We start from the raw sequence: 22,847 nt of genomic DNA, 5'->3' as shown, positions 1-22,847 counted from the left end.
AAGCACCGTACAATCTGAGCCAAACGTACCCACAGAAAGGTCTTTCTAGGTATCCCAAGATAAGAGCCCTCCTTACTCCCAAAAGTATCATGTAAAAGGATCTAGCAATATTGCCTTAAATCAATTGTCTTCCACCATAACAACCAATTCTAATAGTTCACCTTTTAATGGATTTAAGGAAAATAAATCTACCCTTAAAAATAAAAGGTTGCTCAAAAGAACGAATTGTACTGTTGAGCACTACAAGTCCCATAATCCCATGAGTACTGGGACGAGGAAGAGGGTTGAAGAGGCATGCAGGACCAGTATTCAGGCAATTAAGCCTAACAGCCCACACCTGGAGGGACCTGGGAGGCATACAAGGACCCCTCAGGTGCAGCTAAACAACTAGTAAGGACCAAGGGTATTTAGAAAGAGGTCAAGACCGTGCCCTCGTAACTACTATACCAATCTCAAGTCTTGACACCTCTTGCCCGTCCTCCATTAAGGTCTACGTCCACGTAGGACTCCACCTGTTGGAGTATTGCTCAAAAGAGGAAGAAGGTGAGAAAAAGACACTATAACATAATACAGTTCCCAGCAATCCTGGTGTAATTATTTTAAATTATATCCTCACACCTCAATATATAGACAAATTTGTTCTTTATTAAATACATTTCTTAAAAAGACAATCATAAAAAATACAATATCCTTAATATATTCAATCACAAATAAGGTGATATAGTCATATTAGAAGTTTTCAGAGAAAAACAATGCACAGTAGTAAAATACACATGTAGTTGCTAACACTTCTCCAAAATGACAAATCCTTGTGTTTAGCATAGCAACAATTACATTTATTGACAAATTCCTTCTTCAGGGAATTTATAGTAGACCATCAATGTCCTATTCGTACTGTTTAATTAGTATAACAGTGAACATGATCCCAACATGTTTCATTCCCATTTATGTCAGAAAATAATGTAGAGAAATTCATCAGGGGAAAACTCTAGTGTCGTAATACATCAACATCCCATATTCACCAATGCTACACCCAGTATTCAAATGTGAGCACTCCTTGGGTGGTTCGATTGTTCTATCATTCAACAATGACCGCTAAACTTAATGATTATTTCGTGTGAGCGGTAGATTGGAGTTACTTCTCATTAGTAAACTGTTCGCCATACGTATCTGTGACCACCAGGAGTTCAACTCTACGGCGTCATGTTCCCGATTTGCTTGCCTGGAATCAAAACAAGCAACACGGCATGACAGAAAAAACATATTTCTTCTTCAGAAAAGCCCGCACTGAAATCCTGATGTTTTTCTGTCTTGAGAACACATGAGTCTCAAGGTCTCGCACTTGTGGTGTGAAGTTCAGTAGGAAATATTGGCAGACATGGTCCTCCCCAATCAACCTCCACCAAGCCCCTTGTACCAGTAGGAAACGCAGGTGCAGGCAATGAGAAGGAGCTGAAACGGTGACTGGAGTGCGAGCTGTAGGACCAGATGCAGAAAGAAGAAGACACGGTCTTGGCAATCTGCTTGTTCTGGGAGGGGCCTGTTCCCCCAAACTCTGAGTTGCAGAGGCTGCACAGTGCAAGGTATGCAGGAGGACTGCATTTCCCTATGTGCACCTGATTCAGAAGATTGCCTTGCCAGCAGTGTGTCTGAGACCGAAGCGAGGTGCTGCAGGCATTCCCTGGGTCTCGGGAGTGAGAGGAGCCCCTTTGTCGAGTGTTCAGACTGGAGACACCTTCAATGAGGAAGGGTGTGGGTCAGAAGTAATAGAAGTTGTGTCCGAAGTCATGGAAGCTGTGCAACACATGGAACAAGGATTGCAGAAGCAGGCGAGTGAAACCTGGTGTTCTGTGTCCTTGTGCGAGCACTGCCGGCAACAGTATCCAGTCTCATCTTCAGTCGCTTGTAGACAGAAGCAAGCTGAAGTCGTTAGTTAAACCTTTGACAATGGAACAATGCAAAAGGAGCACTCGCGTATCATCAGTAATTCCTCTGTTCACTCGCGTGAAGAGCAAACACTACCAAATTCATTGTCAAACACTTTAAAAGTCATAAACTATATGAATAAGTGGTTGTGTGTGCCTAATTTCACTTTCCAAAGAAAGAGTAACCTTTTATTTCTTTATTCATGCAAACCTTAAATGCTTAAAGATGTAAAGTATTGAAACTGTGTATCTACCATTGAAGAGAGACCAAGCATTGCCCAAGCCAAGAGTATTTCCCTATTATGCCGGAAAGCAGCTTTTCTTACAGCCAGAAACCAATGAAACTGAAACTGCAAGCCTACGAGTCTGCAAGCATTACCTGGAGCCAGGGAAAGGGCAACAAGGCTTCTGGGTAATTATTTTGCTTACAGTTGGCAGAGCTATGTAGGCAAAGCGGAGGAAGGGAAGCCTGCTGTTCACCGGAAGTTGACACAATCTATATCACTTGTTGAAGAATATCATTTGAAGATGAGATGGACAAGAGAGGCAAAGAGGTGACCCTTTTCTGAAAAGAGATTCAGAGGAAGAGTGCCTTGCCTGTTGGAGGGTTTGAAGTTCCTTAACCTAAATCTTGTCAGAAGCTAGAAACCTGTTTTGGAGTACAAGTACTTAAGCTGTAGTGATATTCCAAACCACTGAGACAGCGGTGGTATGGTTAAGTGTCAGTAGATTTCACAAGCAAAAATGAAGTAAAATACTGTGAGCTAAAGCTGAATACTCTCATGGTGAATCTGAGTAGAAGTGAAGTTGTAGAAGTGGAAGCAGCAGCAGTAAGAAGTCATCTTGGCAAATATGGCTACTGTGAATCCTAATATTGTGGCCGACGACATATTCGTTGATAACCAAGAACTGTGTATCGCTACTTGTAGAAGTGGCATGTCTTTTGAACTGTGGCAAAGTCCTTGAACTACTGGAAGAGGTGGCATAGCAGCATGCCTGTAAACACCAGTGGTGGTGTTTTGAGGAAGTGGAAAGTGCATATTACACCAAGGAGAGAAGAATTGCTATGGTTGGAACTTTGGTTGGCAAACCCTTACTTTTACATTGAAACATCAAGAGACAATTTGAGACTATCTTACCTATGAGGAGTTCCTTCTGTCTGTTTGCTTTGCTGAACATGGGAGCAGAATTTACTTTGAATCCCGGGGAAGGGAACTCACCTAGAAAACTATGAATGTTGTTGATGCTACTTGAATGGCCATATCATTTTCTTTGTGTTTGATGTTTAGTGTGAGGGCCAGATGTCCTGTGTTAGAGTGTTTCCCCTTAGCTGTGGTTAGGCAGGGAAATCCCAGGCAGAGTTGGCATAGTGAGGCATTTATTATGATTTTACTTTCCTAAAATGGCATATGTTGAACAATCAACAAACAGCTGTCTGCCTCGCATTTCTGACCCCTCACAAAAAGGAGTGTCTTTTGGCGTATTTGTGATAGACTAGTCTGGTGTTTATGGAAATTTAGGGTAGCCACGCATCTTGTGGTGGTGTAACTTCCGTTGCATTGCCTGGTGTTTTAGTGTTGGACCTGTGTGTTGACATGTTTTGTCGGTTAGGGAGGAAGACTGGTTGAGATGAGATCATTTTGGTCATACATTGCCTAGCAGACCAACCAAATAACTGCAAACAACCTTTCTGACTTTTGAAACAGAGACGTTGCATTTTTTTTCATTTTTTTTCACATATCCATAAAAAACGCATTCTTTCACTGGTACAATTTTAATGCCATGCTAGGCAAGATAATGTGATCTCAGGATGCGCTATTCCAGGGCAAGCAATTACTAGTCATTTGGCTGGGACCTCCCTTCTGGCTGCCCGCGTACACAGCACACACTCGAGCAGAAGCATCCATGCGATTAGGGTGCTGTTCAGCTGGACATGTACGATGAACTAGCAGCAGAGAAAGCCAAATACACACCACACCACAACCGCAGTGTTACTATGCTGGTAAGTACCAATACAAATGTGCATTTAGTCTTTAAATCCTACCAGATTGTGGCAATACCACTGGCCCAAGTGCTTTAAATTTAAACACATGCTGATTGTTTGGTTCTAGTTTCTACAAACATTCCCTGGGGGGGAAGGGGAACAGTAAATTGGCCCCATGCAAATAAGTTGGCGCTGGCCCCCAAGATATCTGAAGTTTGGCCTCTCCCCCATTTTAAGTGTTTTAGGATACAATGTATCTGAACATGAACTTAGCAACTCAAAGCCAACCACACACCACATCACAGCCATGCTGGCAGGCACCAACACATAGTTGCAATTTGTCTTTAAATCCCATCATGTTAAATGATATGATATGCTTTAAACGGAACCTGTGGCTACTATATTTGACACTAGTTCCTACAAGAATTCCTTGGATGAGAACAGGAAGGCGGTTCCATGCTAGTAAGCTTACACCGGCCCCCAAAGTCTCTGAAGGTGGCCCCTCCCCCACTATTTATAACGTGAGTCCCACTACCGCAAACCTTCAGTCTAGTTAAGCCCCTGAAGGTAATGTGCCTCGGTGAGATCACTGCATATGAAGAAGCAACAACAAGTAAAGAGTCTGGCTCCAAACTCTTGGAGACCCTGGTCCAAATCCGGTCCAGTGTCTGATGACTAGTGGACGAGAAGGTTGAGGCGCGGCAGCGGAAGCACTCTTTAGGCCATGGACCCAAACACACACACAAGAGCAGTCAGCACTTGCTGCCAATTTTATATTTTATTCAGAAAACGGGCAGCCCAGAGTATAATGGGGAACCTACAAAGCTACATGCATGTAACTAGTATGTTAAAACAACTCTACATACAGTAGAATTGCCAATGTCTTGGACATAGAGTAAATCTCCCGGTCTACATTTTTTTTAAAGTCCAAACAGCGTACTAATCACCGACATACATTTTGCCTAAATCATTTACTATAGTAAGGCTCCCTTGCAACAGCTGTAAGAAAAACCGATGAACTGTTTCAGAGAAAATCTGATTTTCCCCACGCAATTCAGGGCTGCCTGAAAAGGCACCTTTCCTTATTTCTCCTCAGGGACGATGATTCACCAAAATGCCAGGGGTAGCGGAAGTGACACCACAGGCCTGATGACATCACAGGAAGTGATGTCACTTGACCTTTCATCCAGATGGCATCAGTTCCTCTTTAACCCCCCCACCCCCTGGTGACATTACCAGAAGTGGCTTGCAAGTGTAAAACAAAAGTACATGAACAAAGATTTTAAAATACCAACTACACACTGAAGAAGACAAGAATAGTTTAGATACCAACCACATTTTAACAAGGATGTTGCCTTCATATGCCATGGATGGGGTCACGGTATAATAGGGTTAGACCCAATAGTGCAACATAGGCCGAGGCAATATCGGTCCACCATCCGGTTCGCTATTTGAAAATTTGAATATACCTTTAAGCAATACTTATGTCAAAGCAATGAGCAGTTTTGGGGAGCATTGTGACCTGACTCGTGCTGAAATGGACTCAGACAAAATTACATTTATGGGAAGCCCGGTGAAGATGTAAAACAAAATGAAAATTGTAAAATGGTGAAAGTTATACAGAGAATGTCATTGTATAAACTACAGAGGGAGCTAACCACACCTGAGGACATATAAGGACATACAGTCCTCCGTGATGAGATTCCCAGGGCCAAAATATTGTTACATTTATATGCGCTTTCGTCCGAACATTATTAGGCTCCCTAGAAAGGTGGGGTCCCATAAGAGGGATCCCTTGTCAAGAAAGAAATGGTCGGCTCCATAACACACGTTCCTACCTTTTTCAAAATTCATTGCTGTTCCGAGGAACTCCTCTGGAGGCAAGCCAGGACCCTCGGTCTGCCATACTCCACGCACGCAAGGAACCGGCTCTGGTTCTGGTCATGCGCAGTTCAGGGGAGCCAGAGTGTTCTATGTGGGGTGGGGGTTATTTTTGAAGTCATTCTGACTTCAAATAGAAATTAGTGTAAAGAGGGCCCTCGTCTGAGAGCCCACCTTACTTTCGGTTTCTCTCTGCCTCTGCAACCCTTAATCAGGGGTCACGCAGGAGATGCCAGGTCTTGCAGTTGCAAACCCTCGTGATCCCCAATTGGCGTTTCTGGTTCTCCTTCCATATTATTCATCAATTATGGTTAGGCCCCATTTGATCTCTCATTCTATCCCCATTCTATAGCTTTCCGTTCCCCTAATTCTCCTTTTCCCCTACTCTTTTTCCTGGCTTTGGCTTGCTTTGAAGCCCTCCTCTGGTTGATTTGACATCCTCCTCTGGTTGCTTTGATGCCCTCCTCTGGTGGATTTGACACCCCCTCCTCTGGTTGCTTTTGTACCCCCTCCTCTGATTGATTTGATGCCCCTTCCAATGGTTGCTTTGGCGACCTCCTTTGGTTATTTTGACGTCCTCCTTTGGTGGCTTTGTTGCCCTCCTCTGGTGGCTTTGACACCCCCCTCCTCTGGTTGCTTTGATGCTCCCCCCCAATGGTTGCTTTGGCAATCCTCCTCTGGTTGATTTGACATCCTCCTCTGGTTGCTTTCCTTTCTGTTCCAAGTTTGTAAGCCTTTATCTTGGCTCCTGTTCTGGAGATTGTAGCTCCTAGGCAGAACTGAGTTTGCAGTTTATCATGGAACTCCTTAGCAGCGGACTCCCATAGCAGAGTAGTATGAATGGAAATTAAATTGAATTGTAGAATTGTGGCCCAAAGAGGAGATCTTGTCTTCTACTGCACATCTACTGAAATGATAATTTAAGGGAACCAACAATAAACTATATGTGTTTATTTAATAACTTTTATTAGGACATTAATCCATTAAAAATTCACACAAACACATCAAACCACCCTAAAAAAAGTTATTCAAAACCAGAACATAATACAAATGAACATCTTTAGCATAGAAGACTCACGATTGCACACAAAAAACAACCTTCAAAGAGATCAGGCTGTACACTGTGTTGTAAGACTCTGCAAAAAATATCCAAGATAGAAAATTAAAATCAATCTCCAGACATTAAAATTGGGAATGAAGAGATGGGCTTTTTATCCCAGTTCTATTAAAGATCTGGTGCCTGGATTTGCCATGACCTTGCATGTCAATTTAGAAATGGATACTAAACCTAGGGGGCACTGGCACACCTGAACCGACCTCTGCTTTCTGTAAAGTGCCCGCTCCATGTCCCGGATCCCAGAGTCGTAAGAGAAGCAGAAGGTCCCGTCCGGCATCAATCAAAGATTATCTCTGGCTCCTTGTGGAGAGAAACGAGATCCAAATCATACAGGTTCTGGCCTATTAATGGGTTGGAGGCTGCAGGCGACAGCCCCGTTTAAGGGATCAAGGAGTTAGATCTGCTCGCGGCCGTGAGATGAAGCATGCCGCCTTAATGCTCTCCAGATAAGCTCCTCAATTTGCGAACGCGCTGCTATTTATTTTACCCGACAAGTAAGTGCATGATAGGCAAAACTAGGATAAGCATTTACACTTAACCATATGAAGTAGAAATGTTTGATATCTTAAGAAGCGGGTGCCATGGATAACTTCGAGGTGGTGGTGCACAAGCAAAGCACGACCAGTGGTGAGGCAAGGTGCGCATAGGGAGTGACCATCTCTTCTTTTTGTTGACCTTTTAAACACACACAGTGCTGGAAATTTGGGCCAGATGATTCTGAATTCAGAATCTGGGGTGACATTATGTTACAACCATTGAACTCTTGCATCCAAATCCATAGGTTGTCAAAATTACTATATATGGTTACTGGTAAACACTTGATTGTATTATTAGATCCATCTGCTCCTCCCCTTTCCTAAACGGGTACCTCGAAAGAACACAGTAGGAGTGTTCCAGACTGATCCTCTTTTAATTATGTCAGAAAATGTGCAATTTCCACTCAAGCACTTTGCTCCTCCACCTCCAACTGCTTGAGGGTCAGTCGCTTTTCCAAGCAACGAGTTGGGAGCAGATCTCTCTCTTCGGCTGATGCCTCCCTCTGGAACATCCTCTCTGCCTCTCTGAAACTTGAGCAGAACCATCTCCGGTTTCAGAAGCAGCTCAAGACTTTCCTCTTTGCTTCTGCCTTCTCTCTCCCTCTTCCATGCTGATCTCCTGTCTGATACCGCATTGGTTCCCTGGCTACTCTCTGAACCACGGGCCCAGGGTCCTGCCCTCCCAGTTTCACACCTGCACTGCCCCCTGGAAACCCTGCACTTGGGGCTGTATCTGCAACCCTACAACCTCCCCTACATGCACTTATCTATCACTTGTTTTTCTGCGCTTAACTCTGCACTGCCACCTGCTGGCCGCACTTCTTGTTTTCCATGTTGATCCTATGTCTTGCACATACTCCTCCTCCCCGTCCCTTGGCATTTCTCTCTTTCCCTCTCCCCTGCACTTGCGCGATCTCAGTCTCACTGGGCCTAGTAAGATCGTTGTCTTGTTCCCCTGTGATCCCTTCCGTTGCCCCGTTGTGCCTTGAAACACTTGTGTATAGGCGCGCTATAAAAAAATAACATATCATATACAGCTATTCTAAGTTTTGATAATGTGCTTTGCTCAGAAAGAGACAGGTCACATTCTTATTACTACTATATTGTATTGTGGAAGTGACCTTTAGAAATGAACATGTGAAATTAATAAAATTATAGTTTTCAATATTAGTACAATTAAATCATTGTATTTATATTTTAAATAGCTTCTATTTCTGAGTGTACACACCATTTTGTCTCTCCAAACGTGCATCCTTCATACAAAGGGCCATGTTCCTATTAAGACAAATGATCGGTTTCATCTGTGAAAAACAAGGCAATGTTACATGCAGGTTGATGATTGGTTGGCAGTGCTGCTGAACCCACACAGACAGTAGTAAGACAGACAGAATCTAAGCTCTGCTCTGACTATAGGGTAGCAAAGTTTGCTTTCAAACTGGAAATGCTCAAAAGATTGTGGAATTGACGCACATAATTCACCCTGCTTATGCCCCGTCAACAGGTTGGGTATATTTCACACGCTTTGATACTAAAGGAGCAGGAGCTGGGGACAACCGTGTGTGTTATCCAAAAACCCTCTGGGGATGTGATGGGTAGTACCAAAGACAAATATGCACTGTAATGTCAATTTTGTTTTCTTGTATTCATATATTTTTTAAGCATATTAATAATACAAAGATTCAACACTATTCCAATAAACATAGTTCCCCACCCATCCCTCCCTCCCTCACAGTAATGGTCAACAAACAATAGTAACATCAATTTAGCCATTTCATCATATTTTGTCTCTTGAAAAAGGTACAGTCCATTAGAAATTAACATAAAAGATACATCCTCAAGTTTGTCTTCCCTAGAAGAAGTGACATGCAGAAGGGCAAGTGTGTATTCAAATGACACTGTGACGTGTCAATTATAAGATTTGTAGAAAAGGTAAGGAGTAATGTGATTTGTTACAGTGCATTGTTTTGTGGGAATATGATAGCAAATTACTTGCCTATCAGGACTCTGGCCATAGAATGCTCAAAGACACGACCCCTTGCTCCCCCAAGCCTACAGGAGGTGGCATTCCAAAGAATGTGACTTCCCATTTCTGGCACTATACCCACCTTGACTCTCCTGACAACCTCTGGATTACTGGAGCACTGCGGCCCAAAAGGAGATGGAGGCCTTGGCGGCAACATACCCCGAATATAGAACCCAACTCTCGCAGACATCTTCACGGAGACAAACCACCTCTCCTCGCCCTGACTAAATTCCTTAAGAAGATTTTCGGGGGACCAAAGTGCACAGACCTGTGCTATAGAAATCTCTTAATCTGTAATCAAGTTTTACAGAGAAGGTCGTATGGCCATAAGAGCGTTATGGGCCCTGAAGTCCTAAATTCATGGGCCATAATGCCTAGTAGAGCCTGAGAGTGGGGTCTATAAAGCTATTATAATCCATGCTGCTCTTGAATACAGTAAATATAAGTTTGTTAGTACATGAATCTGCCCAGCCAGTCACAGAAAATTGGCAGTGGGTACACTCTACACTGCTGGTAGCTTTGGAATGTAGCATTATGAACAAACTGCATGCTATATGAGCCAATCTGAAAGCTCTATTAGTTAGTACAGCCCCCCAAATTGCCCAATGAGGATACTCTTCTCTTTGAACATTCCAGGGGATATGATATATTTGGATGAGCAAATGCAGGAGAATGTGGACATTTTTCAGGCCTGTCAATATATGTGAGTTGGCATATGCACCCGCCAATTGCAACATACTATATAGATCCAACAGAAGTCATCACTGCATAAGTATGTGTTGACTATGCATGAAATGCAGTGGTGAAAAAACAGAATGTGACTAGTGCACGCTACACCAACCACAAGAGGAATTACTTCTGTCATGGGTGCAGGAAGATATGACAAGACTTCCCGCTGTCCCCGGGTACAAACAGGGATCATAACTCAAACAATCTCTTGACGAAATGCCTCATGCACTCCTGGCATGTTTTGAAGGTTTGCGATACCAGGAAGTGGGCACGTACATACAGATAGGAACTAGCTGCTAAAACTGCACCGCTAGCCCTGGTGATGGCCATTCTGCAGGATCCCCATCTGGGGCATCCAGGGGCAGGTCATGGGTAATGCAGTGGTGACGGCGCCTCTTTGGGATGTGCCCATGGTATGCTCTGATACAACCCGCAGAGTTACGAGAGGCAGGCTACAAAGAGTGCACAAGATGAACACTGAAAGCATAGAGTCAAAGCTGGAAGTTCACAGATCAGCATCTTCCAAAGTGCCCACACTTTGGGTACCAGGTGCCCTCTCCGCCAAGGTACCGAGTACCCTCTCCTTCAAGGTGAATGCTCCTGAATCAAAGGGTATTATTTAGTTCATGATGCTCGTGCCGGGCGACCACTCTGCCCGTCGATGTCCAACTGGGCAAATAATTTTGGGTTGAGCCTCTGAAAAAGACCCTTCTGATTGGCACAGTTTTTCAGTTGATGCTGCCCACTAGGTGGCAGTGTTGTCAATAGGGCTGAAGGTAGGAGCAATGGAGGGCAATAGCAGACTTCTGACACACCACTGCACAGATCAGGGGGAGGATATCCAGGTAGACCATATCCGCACTGTGGAAGGGATTCAGGGGATTCAAGAAATTGGGGGCCACAGGGTGGCAAGCAGGCGTACAGTATACAACAGAGGCTGGCATAGAAATGGGTCACCGACAGGTGTTGCTTAACATCGTCCATAACGATAACATGACTCCATTTTTATATGGCACATCAAATGGTGGTTTTCCCACTCAATTTCATTCAGGGGTGTGCAACCTGCGGCAACCCAGCTGGTTTCGACCACAATGTCCCATCCCATCCCATGATCCCCAACATTCACTACACCAGATAGGGTTGATGGGAGTTGTAGTCCAAAACATATGGGGAGCCAAGCGTTGCAGATCCATGAAATGGTAGTCAGTTGAACCATCAGCAATCCATCTTAGACAGCAATGCTCATACGGTACTCTTGGCCAGATTCCTCCAGTGTCTAACTGTTATTACACAATTTAATAATAATCAATGTATCTGCCTTGGAAGGATCAGGGGCGGAGTCAGTCTTGTAAAGTGCAGGTTTGTGGCACATGAGGGACAGGAGCTTAACCCACTGAGCTAGCTTCTTTATTTGGTGGTGATCAGTTGGGTTGCAAACAGGTACACAATTCATTTGCCAGTGATTTATTTACATAAGTCTCATTGAATATCCGGAAACAGGAACACAAACATTAAAATAATTACAATATTTCCGCAAAATACATCTGGACCCTTCCGTTAATATAGAGGTCTACAACCTGCTGCTGTCCAGATGTTTTGGACCAAGACTCCCATGATCCCTCACCATTCACTCTGCAGGCTGTGCCTGGTGGAAGTTGAGGTAAACCTTCTGAAAGGCCAAATGTTGTTTTAATGAAACTAATGTTGATCATTTTCACACCCACCCAGCCGTAATCATCAAATTCCTGTCTCTCTTTAAAAAAATAATCTTTAAAAAAACCAAGTGTAATACTAAATGATGGACTTGCCTTTGTTTTCAATTGTCATGCTGGCTTGGTCTGGACAAACTTGCTATTATGTACTATTTCTTATGGTTAAATAAGAAAAGAAGATGGACGTTTGATTCTTTGTGCTGTCTCAGCTACTTCCTTTCTAGTCAAGCTTGCTCATGTTCTGCACTGTGCAGGTAATTGTGGCCTGTCTCTATCATGGTTCGAAAGGGGAGGGAGCGGCTGCCTGGATGGCCGACAGATTTGTCTGCCACAAACTGATCATATAAAATGGTAGTGAACTGAGAATGACATCTCTGGCAATCTTTTCCCAAAGATTTGAAGCAAAGAAAATCAGAGTCTTAAGGTTTTTTTGTGAAAAGATATTTTATTGTTGGCTGGTATAGCTTAAGAGAACTTCAATGAATGACCGTGTAAAAAACAAATCTGAAGGGAAGCCGTGGGGGCGGGGCTATTAAATCTGACGTCCTATTGGTGTAGCCTAAAGCACCCAAAAAGAACATCGATAGGACACTGAAGTGTCAAAGTTTTCCATAGAAAAACGCTAAGTTAAAGTTACCGAGGTTGCCAGCCTGACGACGGGGAATATTCACAGCATGTGAATACATGAAAGATCCAATGCTGGAGAAAATCAGTCTTAAGGTTTTTCGTGAAAAGATATTTAATTGTTGGCTGATATAGCTTAAGAGAACTTCAATGAATGACCATGTAAAAAACAAGAAATGCTACTCCTCAGAACCTTCCTGTAACAATCTGAGAAACTGTGGTTTATGAGTTAATTTTGTTCACAGCCATTATACAAAACAAGAGTCCTGAAGAAGCTGTTCAGGGCAAAACATGTATTGGCTCAGTTTACAGAAACTTACAAACTACACATTTTCCTGGTAAAAGTGACCAGAAAAAAACTTTTCACATGTTTGAGCCATCAATATTGGTTGAACAAAATTGGAGAGAAGGTCCCTTCAAGGTCTGGGTTTATTTGAGTGTTGGGGCAACCTGTGGCCGTCCAGATGTTTTGGTGCACAAGTCCCATCAGGCAAGTCAATCAATGGGGGCAATCATGGGACTGGAAGTCCAAAACATCTGGAGGGTACAGGTTGCCCGAGCCTGATTCATCTCTTACTGCAGGGTTGTCCAACTCCAGGCCACGAGATTCACAATACTGAAGGGTTTTCAGGATATGCTGCATTAATTTTCATGAGTATACATGTGCATACATTTAGAATTATTGTATGCAAATGTATCTCATGAATATTAATGAGGGGGATCCTGAAAATCCAACATGGATCTGGCCCTCGATGCCTGGAATTGGACAACCCTCTCCTACTGGATCATGAGAGGCATCGTCAACTATCGGAAAAGTGAACTTCTGTAAAATTGCCACCAGGTAGCAAGTGCAAAAATGGTAATGAAGGCAGAAGACATTGGATCTTAGCGGTTCATGGGTGTGGAATAGGTTCATGCTTGTTGGTCCATTGTGAGCAAAGCAAGAGAAGTGGCCATGGAAAGAAAACCAACAAGGTCTGGGACCAGCAACCTTCAGTAGTAAACACTCTGGATCGACCAAGTACTGACATGCCATGCAAACGGTGATACTTCTACAATAGGTGGTTCATTCCAAGAAGAACTGAGGTGGATGGACCTTTTGACTTATTGACTAGGTGTCAATAATAGGACTTTGACAAACTTTGCAAAAGTATTTAAGTGCACACAATATTAACATTCCTAGCACTTCATCTGTGGCTCACCCGTGAGCTTGGACTCCCCAGCACTTACCCCCTCTTCCTTGTTGCACTTGCCCGTTCTGAATACTCACAAGGCATAGTAGGTTCATCCCTTCTACCCCTCCCCCCCTCTGCTCTTAAATATTGTGCTTTATCATGTTGATTTTCCCACCCTTGCTCCCTTCCTGCCCTGTGGGTGCTTTGAAACAGTATGTTCTTATTGTATACGCGCCTAACAAGCAAACAATAAATAAATAAATAAAGGAATAGGGTATTCCCTGTGTGCGGCACAATACCAGTCATTTTGATAAGTTGTACATCACATCAAAATAGATCCCTGCAGGTGTATGCGTACACAACAGTACAACATGAGCATCATTTCTCTAGCATTAAGTACAATGACTACTCAATGAAAGGAGTTTGCTTTCTCGAATATTTCAGCTCCCACAAATCACCAATTCTAAAAAACTTAACTTACCGATATCGTAGGCCAGGAAATCCGCAGAAAAGCATTTGGCCCCATTGCTCAGTGATGTATCATTGTGGGTGTTTCCCCCAAAGACCAGAATGGCTCCGCTGATGAGGACCGCCGAGTGCAGGTACCGGGAGAGCCCGCTCTCCTTCAGAATGGTCCTAAAGCAAGAATTCAATGATGGGGAATTCATTAAACCACATAATTGTCTTTCATCAATTCTGATCATGCCAGGCATTTTTGAACATATGGGTTTGACAAATTCTTTCTCGTTAGAACAAAGTATGTTTAGTGGAAAACCAATAGGAAGAAAGCACACTAAAGTAAAAAAGGACAGATGACCATATTTTACTAATTTCACATATTCAACTCACACAAAAGGCAGGTTTTTATATAGTTTATTGACTGGAAATACTATTCCCGTGATGGAGCAATGCAACATCTCAGATAGATACTTCACACAGTGCAGAGTGGAATGACTGGCAAAGAAACACACAATGGACAGTTCATTCTCAGAGAATAAAAATGTTTTCAGTTTGCCCTTCATTGGGGGAAGCCATACTGTGCATGGAGTGTGGGTATGGGATGGCTGCCTTATCGGAAGAACCATAAGAATGGCAGCAGGGAACACACAACAGTATCCAATGGAAAATATTCCACATTTCTTTCCCTGTTCAGTGATGCATTTTAAGACAGCATACCTTATTCACACAACTGTTGAATGTAATAGGTTTTTGACATTAGGCACAGGCAATCTTAAAGTATACCTCATGTGACGATTTGTGGGATTCTGTCACTTCCCGCCAGTGGGGAGCCTTTCCCGGTGAGGTCAGGGAGGTGAGCCCACTAGGCAACACCCTCCCTAGGGGTAGAGGCAAGTGGGACCTCACCACCGGGAGAGACACCCGCTCTGGGGGCAAGGACTCTGATGAGGAACTCCCTACAACACTCTACATCAACCCATTTTCAAGAACATCTAATAAAAGAAAATACGAAGATCACATGAGAATTTTTTATTGTCAAGCAAGCCCTCCACTTATACCTATGAAGAAAGACTTGGATGGTACTGAGATAAAAAAAAAATCACTGGAGCAATACAGAGGGTAAAGCAAACAGAGAAAAGAGACTTTGGTGCTATGCCAGGGATGTCCCATGGCAGCATCATAAAACTTGGAGACAGAGACCTTGGAGGAGAGAGAACCTGCGAGTTTCAAATCAGCTTGGAGAGGAACGCTGAATGAAACCGGGACTTGAGGCGGCCGATGAGAGAGAGAAGCCTGAGTACATTACCAGACGTGCGATGTTGCCGGAGAGAAGAGACGCGAGAGGCCGAGCTAGAGACAATGAAAACTAAGTTTGATGAATCTAGGTATGTCATCACTCCCTCTTCGAGGATACCCTCTTCCATGTGTTCAGGGAAGGGCAGCCACTACCTGATCCTGACCTTGGGGGTAGTAGCGTGAGAGGGGACCACATGGGGAAAGACAATCCCTGTGAGAGGGAAGGAGCCTCCCTGGCTGGAACATGGCATCCTCCTTACTACTAAGAGTATTATAACTCATTGAATCCCCAAATATATTTGGCCTACTGTAAAATAGACCAAGTCCAGCCACTTAGTACGAGACTCTGAAATCCTTTTTACCAAAGGACTGGGACAAAGAAGAACAAAGGACTAATGAAGAGCAATGAAGCTCACAACCAAGTGGAACACTCTAGGTGTTGGTTGGGACCTCAAGATGCCGGGACATTTAAAATCCTGGCAATGCAAGAAAGAGAGACTGTTTCCCCCTAGATGAGGCTGGGAGTTTGGCAAATGGTGGGGGCACTGCGGAAGTGCTGGCGAGAGCAGCATGTGGAGTGAAGTCAGTGTGTGGGCCAGTGACGCATCACTGAGAGCTCAGAGGCTGTGGTGAAAGGCAGGCCGACGAAGGAAGCCTGAGAGGCAAGTCGACACAGATGCGCTGCTGTAATGGACTGCCCGTAGACAGGCCGACAAACGACCTGCAGAAGAACGGGAAAGTCAAAGAGGTCATCGAAAAAACAGTGAGCCCATAGTACAATGGTTGGGAAAACGGGAGAGTGACTGGAAGGCTGAAAGGGGACCCAAGGAAGCAGGAGACTGCAAGCTGCAAAACCCACCACGGCTGGGTAAACTGGGAAGTTATATGAGAAAGTCCTGGAAGGAGAGTATACCAGGCAGTGTGACTGCGAGTCGGAGACCCGCCCCCAACGATAAAGTGAATTGTGTGAAAGTCCTGGCAGGAGAGCATACCAGACAACTTGCTGTGAGTCTGAGACCCACATCCAAATCCTCAACCGAACATTTCAAAAGTCCTAGCAGGAGAGTATACCAAGCAGTGCGACTGCGAGCCGGAGACTCTCACCTAATTCCAAATAAGTTGTGAAAGACTAAAGGGGAGTGTGTGAAATATAGGGGAAGGGAGCTATATCTCCATGAATTGTGGAATATGAGAAACTCAGGGGAAGAGGAACGTCGCTCCTGAGGACTGTAGAACTTTGTGGAACTTTAATTGCTTATTTATTTTTGCACCTTTTGGAAACTTATATTGGATCATTGAAGAATGCTATAGATGACCAATTGAAAGCCTACACCCCTTTGCACTTTCTTTTGTGTTTAATTTGTAAGGGTCTGGTTAGGTAAGAAAACTCAGCCAGCTTACTATCAGCTTTCCCTCTGGCAGAAAGTCAAACCCTTCCTCCTTCCAGACAGCTTTAGATCCACTGTTCAAGCACTGGGCCTTTCCCACCTGGATGGGGGCAGTGCCCTCCTCGAAGACCTCCCATTGTCCTCCTGTGTGCCCCTGAGAAGCGTCCTACATGCAGATGCATCCCTCTTCAAGGGTCTAGGCAGATACAACCACATCACCCCAGCAATCATCAACCTTCACTCGCTCCCACTTCGCACGCAGAGAAACTCAGCATCTCTGGCAGACAGCACACCACCAGAAGCCAGGATAAGTGCAGACTCGAAATCTGCTGCTGCAAAAAGAAAAGGACCAGAAAACAAGTCTTCTCTGCCTATGCCCCAAGACTATGGAACCTCCTCCCCATCAGACTCGCCCCCATGCTCTTACAATTCATAAAATAACTCAAGACCCACCTCTTAAAGGAGTCTCTCCTCCTCAACACTTGGGCCATCACATCACCCCCATGCCACCTGGCCTGCTAGACACGGTCTGACCCTCTCCTCCCTACCACCACCCTGTACAGCTTTACCCCTCCTCTGTATCCCTGTGTATCCGACCCCCCGCTGTATATCTGTTCTGATGTTACCTCAGTAAAGTGCTCTGTTATACATCTGTATAGTTGTATACCTCTGTAAAGCGCTCTGTTGCCTCTCTAAGCTAGGTCCGTGCTCAATAAATACCATAGTTTTAAAAAATACAAATCTAGATACGACTCAGTCTGCCACCCATCAGTGAGTAATATTAATCACACCTCTTAATGAAGGGGTCTACAACACCTCTTATTTCAGTGCTTAGCACCTCGATGAACCTGGTCATTATCACTTTATAAGAGCACGATTATATAACGATGCCCAGAGCCATATTTGTAGGTGTTGTGGCAAAGGAGGTTCGGTATTACAGCTTTAATTTGCCAACCAAACACAATTGAGCCCATCAGTTTAAACACTGTGATGTAGGCATGTATATTTACATATGGGTTCGGAGCTAAAGTCTTGGTGAAGGAGAGATACGTTCAGGAGCTGGATGGTAGGCTCCAGGGAGGAGCACTGTGGCAGTGGCGTCTCTCGCGCCCAGCCCACGCTCTGAATGCCGGCTCATAGGCCGACGTCACTTCCTGCTCCTGTGTTCTCGTGAGAGGTCGGACTGCCGACTTCACGCGAGGCTGCAGTCTCTATATTCCTTCTATTGTTGAGTAGCGTGGTGCTACTCCAAAACAAAGTCTGCAAATCGCACTGGTCTTTTCCTTTCTCTTTTGGGGGCGGATTCTTCTGGACCCCTCGCTGGTCAGCCGGCACTCTGTGTCCTTGGTCGATTCTGTTTGCAGCTCGTGACTTGTACTCCGATGAACTGCCACCAGCACTCGGCTGGAGTTTTTTAGTCTATAAAAAGGATGTTTTCTACAGCGAAAATAAAGCATAGCTCTCAACCATTTGTCTCGCAAAGGCGGGTGAAATCACCCAATTTTGTTTTTGGCGGGTGAGACGCCCATTGGAATTAATGGGCGTGCAGGAGTCTTGGCGGGTGAGTCAGCCCTTTGCAAGGCGGGTGACACCCGCCAAAAGCGGGTGAGTTGAGAGCTATGAATAAAGCATGTACAAAATCCTACAAACGCCAGTAGGGTCTACTGGGATTGCATTATGGGGAATTACCCCACCACTCACAATATGTCGGGTTAGCTGTACTGGCAAACTATTTTCGTGGATATAACCCCGCCAATTAAGCCTAATTTGCAATGCGCCCTACTGAGTGGGTCACTGGCGATGTTCATTCAGCAGGTGTACGATTTAGGGAAACTCCATGTAGACTATTGAAATGCACCCAGGTGATTTCAAGGAGGGATAGGGAACAGCATAGCGAGTAGTGGAGGCAGCTTTTGGTGCAAGGGGGGCGATAATAGGGCACCAGCAGGAAGCTGCCGGGCTCACTGGGGACCTGGGAAACTGGGGTGAGGGGGGGTGGCTGCCACTCTGCCCCGACCCTGGCTCTGCCACTGGGTTTAGCCATTTAAGCACACTATTGAGTAGCAGAGAAAACTGCAATGGGCGACTACTCGGTGTGACCGGGAAAGGCAAGCAGCCTTTGATGTACCCTGGCGTGGCAGATTCTGGTCAGAAAGGGGTCACCGGGCGCGTTTATGACCAGACAGATACCGGTATAGGATTTTGACATTTTTAACAAGGAAAACATACACTCTTTGAAAACGAAATTAAAGAGCAAAATCTAAAGCCAACGTGGATCCATAGAACTCAGATGTATCATTAGAAGCCGGAGAGAGATTCCCGCCAAAAAGACCATGATTATCTTCCATTGAGCATGATCGTTGAGGGAGCAAAGAATGACCCAAGCATTTCTTTGAGGGGGTACCAGGTGACAGACGCTGATATTGGGGATCCAAGCCGGTCCGTAACTGGACCATCCCATCATGAGATCAGGTCTACCCTGTGCTCAGGAAGATGGGACAATTCCTTTGATGTCATTACGGCTATTTTTTAGCGATGGTTGAACAGGCGAGTCTTCAAGGCGCTACAGAACCGAAGAAGAACAAGGCTCTGGAATGAGTGGATTGGGGAAAGCACATCAGTGGGAGGAGCCTTGAAAATAGAGAGATCTGCCACAGCAAGATTTTGTATCTGTACTAGGGCATGGTCAGCAAGCTTTGGGAAATCGACCACAGGTGTCATAATGCCAGGGCATGTTGGACAGGCAAGTTGCGTCAAGAAAAAATGAAAGGGGTAAACCAAATTACTCCAATGCAATATGTGCGGAAACCCTAGGTAGGCAAGAGGCTGTCCGTGAGGAACCAATGCTTTATGAGTCTGGCACCAAAGTACACTCGAACAGGGCACCCCAACAGCAAAGTCTCTCTAGCTGGACAAGAGCACAATGGAACCACTCGGCGTCCACCGCCCAAGGTTCCTACTAATCCACCGTCAATGGGTTTAGGCCTGGCTCCATAAACAGGGACAGCAGTGCGGTGCTTGTTGCAGAAAGCCCAGCCATGCATGGTCACCTCCCAGGTGCTAACATGGTGCCATGGCCAGGTTAGGATAAAGACTCTTAAACAGGGTGTAGGGGAAATGGAAATTTGAGAAAAATAAAACAGCGTTCGTGCAAAAACCTAAGCAAAGCAGCATTTTCAAAGGACACTGTGCCTTTTTAGGATTACAGCGCTAGCAACAGACGACATTGAGAATGCTAGAAATTTTTGACATCTTGGAACATTCTGGAAAGACTTCGCAAAACAAGCGAAGGGTAAAGGGGCCTCTCTCTCTGCCCTTCCAAGCCCACCTCAGGTGCCTCTCTCTCCACTCATCTTCTTGTCTCAATATTTAGCTTCCGTCAGCACTTGGAGTCAAGGAAAACATCAGATATGCTTAGCAACTGAAGGAGCTGACGTCACATCCGCAGCTCATAGTACTATCCACTTAACCTAAGTTACCAAATTTGCTCAAAGAGGAGGAAAGTGTTAGAACAAAAACAATTGTACGATGACAGAAAAAAAGACCGACGTTCCTGCTGGTTACCATCGCCCGCTGAGATGCCTTAATCCCGAACAGCACTGGGGGCACAACGTAAACCGATGAGCACATGGCCACACATGGAATGGTTTCAGAATAAATTGGATAGAAAGTGGAAGGAAAATCAAGTGTGGGGGGAGAGAAAAACTCCAGAAAGTCTATTAGGGTGAAACCCAATGGTTAGCAGTCAATTTCCTAGATTTCCTGAATGGCTCAATTGTTTCTCATATCCAGCGGTGCATGGTACCATACACTCTTGCTCTGCTGGGCATAGGCCTCTCTGCCACCATATAGGACTCGCAAGTCTAGCTGCTTTTGCACCATGCAGGATTCCCGAAATCTAGGCATCCGGCCATACTGTGAGGACTAGCTGCAAAACTTGACGCACTAACCGAGAAGCTTAAACTTTCCGCATACTTTAACGCACTTAAAAAACTCACACAACCACCTCTCGCAACGCAAGCAGCATGCATTGCACTACACTGTAACAACACATAAGCCACACCAACAGCACACGAGGCCCGACATTGCTCCGATACTTGCACCAAAGCTCAGCGCACGGTGTATACCGAGATGAAGCTGCCAACAGAACACCACCCCTCTCACTATGCTACCCTCTCTTCACCCTACTAACCCATCCCACCTTCTCGTTTACAGATCCGCCAGAGCACCTGGGGACCAACTCCGTTGGTGACGGTGCGCGGTACAAATACCTTTAACATTTAATATAAAATGCTAACAATCAGGAACGATCTAGAGCCAAGTGACCCATGCTGCTGCCCGGCCGCATAAAGCCATTGCTTTTACAATAACGGCACAGACAATTTTGCAATTCTATCAAGTGCAGGCTTATTTAATAAACCGTGCAAGTGTCAACAACAGCTTTTAACGTACACTTTATCAAGCCCATCACATTGGCAATACTGAGGAAACCAACGTTTGATTTAGTTAACTTTTCAGGGAGCTGTTGCCACAACAAAAAATTAAAATTGGCAAATTCAGACTTCTGAAATACAACAGGCAGGGTGAGAAGGCTAGTCAAAGGCTGGATTATGTAAATTAACTCCCATAAACACCCAGCCTAGGAGCATTCCTGCCTCACACCAATAGAACCCTTAGCTTAAAGGACTTGGCAGGGCTCAGCAACCTCCAGGAAGGCCGGACAGGGCATATGCTCCCAAGGAAGCCATGGTCGAAATCCCACCCTCTGTTAAATGTTCCCATTTTTCCTCCCAGCTTTTGCATATATAGAAACTCGCTGTTTGTGCCCGTTCTGGGCTTAAGGGAGTTAGTAGAAGGGGCTTTGCACGCTGTGTTTACTTGGGCACCGTTTTCTACATGCCTTGCTCACCAGGACACTGGAAGGCTCAAAGTCTGGATTGTTGTTAGACAGGCTTTCGTATCCTTAAGGTAGTGTAACAAAAGGTGTCACGCCCTATTGTTTGCATTAATCTTGCATGTTTGTTAATCTGGCCTTTTCCTGGTATATGAATCCCAGTAACCTTCCTAGATGATCGTAGAATGTGAACATGTCTGAAGAAATGCATGACAATTTCTGATCTGTGATCTGGCCTTTTTAGTACAATGTTTTGGACTGATTTTATTTCTTTTTCAAAAACCTTTTTCCCATTTCTTAATGGTTGTTTAGCATTTCAATAAATGATGCTTCGAGTATTTTCTAGTACATAGCACAATTGGTGAAAACTACATTTAAACCATAACGTATAGTGACAGACAAATAGTGGCAAAACATTATTTAAATATATCTGTGAAAAAAGCACTGAATTGACTCTGAAAATCTTAGCAAGTTTTGATGCAGTTATTCACTCAAAACTGTTCATTGTCAATTGTTTATCAAGAGCATGTCTCGACCAATTCTTGGTCGACGTCACTAGGAATAGTATGGAGTGCAGTTGAATGGTGTGAGTTGTAAATGGTCCTAGAATGGGCCTTCGATTGGGTGGCTCTATGGTAAAAGAGAGACATACGTTGATATATATCACCCATAGCCACTAGTAACTAGTGTGCTGCTATCTTAGAAGATATATAAAAACATTTCTCTTGTACCAGGGATCCTGGTTCTAGAAAGATTATAATCAGGGGAGGAGAACTTCTGTATGTTCTCTAAATGCCACTGACCTTATCACTCCCCTTGTGTATTTGTTTGGGCCCGGTACGGGGACAGGGGTGGAGCGTGGGTGCCTTGCTGTTGGGCTTTTTCTGAAATCCACTAATATTTCTTAGCGGTAGTGGATGCGGCTGAGATCTGAGGTGTAATCGACTGCTGTCATAAATTCGGATGTGGTGCTGTGTGTGCAGCGTGTCTGGTAAGGGGCTTTATCTGCTGGGTGGTTGGACAGTGTTGAAGATGTGTGTGCTGTTGGTAGTGGACAGCTGGCACTGCGTGCGGGTACCTTGCGTACCGTGTTGTCTGTGGGAA

General features: G+C 44.7%; 1 protein-coding gene across 1 annotated transcript in view; it reads right to left on the bottom strand.

Annotated features, from left to right (window-relative positions):
- Positions 1–22,847, bottom strand: part of ATRNL1 (attractin like 1) — a 2,575,823-nt gene that overhangs the window by 1,851,983 nt on the left and 700,993 nt on the right. The window contains exon 10 of the mRNA XM_069611898.1: positions 14,188–14,342. Coding sequence (XP_069467999.1) covers positions 14,188–14,342 — 155 coding nt within the window. The remainder of the gene's footprint in view (positions 1–14,187; positions 14,343–22,847) is intronic.

The sequence above is a fragment of the Ambystoma mexicanum genome, chromosome 8, assembly GCF_040938575.1.
Source record: "Ambystoma mexicanum isolate Mex_15411 chromosome 8, UKY_AmexF1_1, whole genome shotgun sequence".
Classification (NCBI taxonomy): domain Eukaryota; kingdom Metazoa; phylum Chordata; class Amphibia; order Caudata; family Ambystomatidae; genus Ambystoma; species Ambystoma mexicanum.
The sequence above is the reverse complement of the archived record's forward strand: the minus strand, read 5'-3'. Positions and strand labels throughout refer to the sequence as shown.